The 4,116-nt window shown below is 39.0% G+C and overlaps 1 protein-coding gene across 1 annotated transcript; it reads right to left on the bottom strand.

Annotated features, from left to right (window-relative positions):
• Window positions 1-1,373: 1,373 nt before the first annotated feature.
• On the bottom strand, window positions 1,374-3,488 carry LOC120804834 (cytochrome c oxidase subunit 7C, mitochondrial). The gene is made up of 3 exons (XM_040154503.1): window positions 3,318-3,488; window positions 1,794-1,941; window positions 1,374-1,472 (listed from the first exon to the last, which is right to left on the bottom strand). Exons 1-2 carry the CDS (start codon window positions 3,390-3,392, stop codon window positions 1,825-1,827), a joined length of 192 nt encoding a protein of 63 aa, XP_040010437.1. The 5' UTR covers window positions 3,393-3,488; the 3' UTR covers window positions 1,374-1,472; window positions 1,794-1,824.
• Between the last annotated feature and the right edge of the window lie 628 nt (window positions 3,489-4,116).

Below are 4,116 nucleotides of genomic sequence, written 5' to 3'. Positions count from 1 at the left end.
AAGTTTCATCTTTGGTTTTCATCAGGGCAATTGACCCTGAGCATACAGCCAAGATGATGCGGGATTGACTCAGGGACAACCCTGTGAATGTCCTTGAGGGGTCCAGCCAGAGCCGATTTGAACCCAATCCAACATCTGGAGAGACCTGGAAATGGCTGATGGTCCCCATCCAACCTAACAGAGCTTGAGAGGATCTGGTGTGAAAGACTGGCAGAAAATCCTCACATCCAGGTGTGCAGAGCTTGTCACATACCCAAGAAGACTTAAGAATGTAATTGCTGCCAAAGGTTCTTCAACTAAGTACTGAGTAAAGGGTCTGAATACTTCTTCAATTTGTGTGTTTTTTAAATTTGCCAAATGTTCTAAAATTCTGTTTTTGCTTTCATTGTTTGGGAATTTTTCTATTGTGTTATGCAGGTCAAGCATGGGCCTTCAAGTCTCAAGCAAAACAGCAGTAAATCTTTCTGAAAGGCACACTGTCTCATCTTCTTGAGCTGTTGGGGAGCCATCTGAGGATTTTTGGGGAAAAAAAGCCTTTTTGATTAGTGACGCAGCATTGCTGTTGTAGCCAAGGTCAAAGGAGATGGCTGCTTTTGATTCCCTAGACACCACAGATTGGAGTCTCCTAAAATCCATGGGCATAGACGGATAACATTGGCTCCAGACGAGGATGCACTGACATTATACTGAAGGCTACATGCAACGTGATCGGAACTAAAACGGTTTAAAACATTTTCCTGTGTACTGAACAGCAAACCAATAAACTAACTCCACATATTGTAGAGGTATTGAGTTTCTGGTCTTAAGGTATCTGCGACATAATTTGTAGGGGTTAAAAGACAGAACATGGGGGGGATGGCATCATGCACATAAACTTGTATTGATAATTTCTCCATTCTCCTTGGCCAGGCTTCAATAAATATTTTTGGCAGAAGACATCTTGGGCTCTTGGACACTTTCTTCACTGAGTTGATCAATAATCAGCAAAATCTCCACAGCAATTATGGGGTATTGAGTGTAGAATGATGCAGGGGAAAAATTTTATCTAAATGGTTTAGCATAAGGCTGCTACATAAAATGTGAAAAAATTGAAGGGGTCTGAATACTTTCAGAATGCACTAATCTACATATTTATATGTAGATTAGTGTTATATTAGTGTTTATATTCATATGTATTTTTAGACATGGAAATAGAATTCATAAATCTGGATAACCACTAGTTGTGGACATTAAATCACATTCAACACAGCAGCCCATATTCAGCCAATATTTAAATACTGGATGCTCTGACAATATAAAAAGACATTCTTCTACCATTTCTAGGATCTGCACCATAATATGCCTGCATTGTGCAAGAAATAAGAATAGACATGTTCATATTTGAGGAAACTTTATTTACAAAGACAATTATGAGATTCCCATTTTTCTGCAGGGACAGAACTCTGATGGATAAATATGTTCCAGCTGACGACCTGCACGGAGAACAAGAAAATATGACAAAAAGTGATAACATGACTTGCACACATTTGATGATTGAAAAGCAATTTCTGAGTAAACAACAGTGGAGATAAATTTGACAATATTTTAGACCTGCTCCCACCTGAAATACATCATTGTCGGCAATAAACTGTCACATTAACTTGCTAAAGTACAAGCTTATCTAAACAACATAGCCGCAATATGAATCTGCATGACATTTGTCACTATTCAAACCAAGGCTGAAGTAAATGCCACATCATCCTGACATTTTGATTAAAGAAGATATTCTAGATAAACATGGCAGTCATAATTACCTCGAATGGTGAATAATAGCACTGGGCCATTTTACTTCTTCAGGAGCTGATGTCTGACAACAATGAAGGGGAATGCAAAGCCACTGCCAAAGAACAACACCATCATGCCCAGCAGACGCCACTTATTGTCCACGGAAAATGGCAGGTTCTGTAAAAAGACGAGTATTATGACACAGTGAAACTCCAAGAAAATTTAATGCAGTCCTTTTGATTAAATTATTTACTAATCAACAACTTTTTTTTTTATTGAACCCTGTAGAAAACACTTGACTTCCACACTTGGTACACATTTCATTTTTTGGACTGACAATGAACAAGTAATTTTACAATTTATTTATAAAGTCTCAGTACTATGTGCAGGACATCGGTACAGAGAGCTCTGTAGTACATACAAGTAATACAAAGCAGTCAAAAATGAAAGAAGGATTCTGGGCAAAAATTACATTTAAAGTTCAGATATTGCCTGTGAAGTTACATGACAAAAGTGCACTTTTTACTTTTCCATTTCCCCATTTTTTCCCCTTTTAATTTCTTGACAAATTCTTTGTGTGCGCAGGGACAGCAGTTTTGCACTGGTCACTGTGAGCGGTTCGTAGGAGTCTCTGGGTGTGCAGTTTTTTTGCGTGCATTTGAAGATCTCATCAAATGTCATACAGAAAAATAAAGTGAATTATTTTGCCTATTAAAAATAGCTTAAACATAATATCAAAAGGTCAAGAATGTTAACTCTGAATCTCTTAAGGTCAGTCCTCATGTGACTTAGTTTACATGACAAAATACATGTTGCATTAAACCGATTGGTTTCCTTGTAGAATGCAATGAGGACACAAAGATACAGTATTAACGCCACACTCCTTTATTATGTTTACTTATCAATAAGATGTAGAAAAAAAAAAATCCACGTTATCGTCATTAGCAGAAAATCTGAGACAAGATAAAACTGCTACAGGCAGTCTACTCTTAATAAACCCACAACGTCAGGAGCACCTTTCCCCAGGTTCACCTGTGGTTTGGATACGGTACTGCTGTGACCTTTAGTTACACCCGGAAGCCCAAAACAACTCCGTTGAGGTAGTAATAGTCGCCTTACTGTAAAAAACTGAATGTGCTGGTGTCTTACCAAGATATATGTATCACAACAAATGTTGGCCAGACATTTTCGGCTGACTTATTATGTTTTCTAAAGCTGTATGCTAGCGAGGCATTATTGACTGAGTTAGCTAACACGGAGCCACCTCTGAGCCACAAAGCAAATGCTAACCAACATGTCACCATCTTAGTCTCTCCGTCAACAAATCAACACTTGTTGTCTGAAGTCTGTCCTCATCTCTAAATATTCTGTTACCGCGAAAAGGGAGAAACTGTAGTTGCCTCTGAGTCTGGCTAATTGTCCTAGCATTATAATAACGCTCCTGTCAAATGACGGACATGACCTCCAAGTAACGCTAGCTAACGCTAGGCTGTGGATGCAGACAAGGCCTTGTCGTAAAATGTCACATTTGAAATAATAATGCTGGCCCTCACCTTTCCTGGTCCTTCAGCATAATGTGAAGAACGAATAGCAGACGTTGTGAATCGTCTTACAGCTTGTCCCAGCATAATTAAAAGTCTGGTTTCTTCTCTGCTTGAGTACAACGATACCGTGTGCGACCTTCTTGTTATCTGAGCGGTAGGACGGCGCAAAGAGTTGTGGGAAAAAGAAATGATGCTGTAATGTGTGGGAAATGTAGTTCAAATATCCCAGAAGCTACAACAGAGTGGAAATCTCTCTTAATTACTCCCCTTTAACCCCATGTAAGGTATGAGGCACATGTGTGGTGATCCATTATAGATTTAGATTTGCCATGTTATGAACATTTAGTGTGTGAGTCTTTGTGCATCTACATAAGACATCATTTATCACAGGAGGAGAACTGGTTCAGACAGTGTTCTGAATCATATTCAGACGATAGTCAGGTCACAGCTGTTTCATGCTTGACAGATCAACTGTGAAGAGCTGAAAGCCCCCCTCATTTCTGTAAAATCAGCTGACAGAAGTGAAGACATAATGTGGAAGGATTGCAGTTTAAAAGGGCCATCTAGGGGCATAACGCATATCTCCTTAATACATTGGAAAATACTGATAAATACAGATCTGGAATTAAATCTGTTATTTTGACTGGCGTGTTTGTGTGTGTGTGTGTGTGTGTGTGTGTCCTTTTGAGCTTCAAAGGAAGTAAAAAAACTACCATTTGGTAAGCTATCAGCATTTTCCAGCCTAAGACACAAATATATCACTGGTATGGAAATACCAAGAGCAGACGTAATGACTGATGGTGTCACC

The sequence above is a fragment of the Xiphias gladius genome, chromosome 19, assembly GCF_016859285.1.
Source record: "Xiphias gladius isolate SHS-SW01 ecotype Sanya breed wild chromosome 19, ASM1685928v1, whole genome shotgun sequence".
Taxonomy (NCBI): domain Eukaryota; kingdom Metazoa; phylum Chordata; class Actinopteri; order Istiophoriformes; family Xiphiidae; genus Xiphias; species Xiphias gladius.
The sequence above is the reverse complement of the archived record's forward strand: the minus strand, read 5'-3'. Positions and strand labels throughout refer to the sequence as shown.

What these genes read in the sequence shown, in the direction of transcription:
- LOC120804834 (XM_040154503.1), bottom strand. Translation starts at nt 3,392, where the DNA reads ATGCTGGGACAAGCTGTAAGACGATTCACAACGTCTGCTATTCGTTCT. An exon ending in ATGCTGAAGGACCAGGAAAG is followed by an intron (nt 1,942 to 3,317) that starts GTGAGGGCCAGC and finishes GTCTTTTTACAG; the next exon opens with AACCTGCCATTTTCCGTGGA.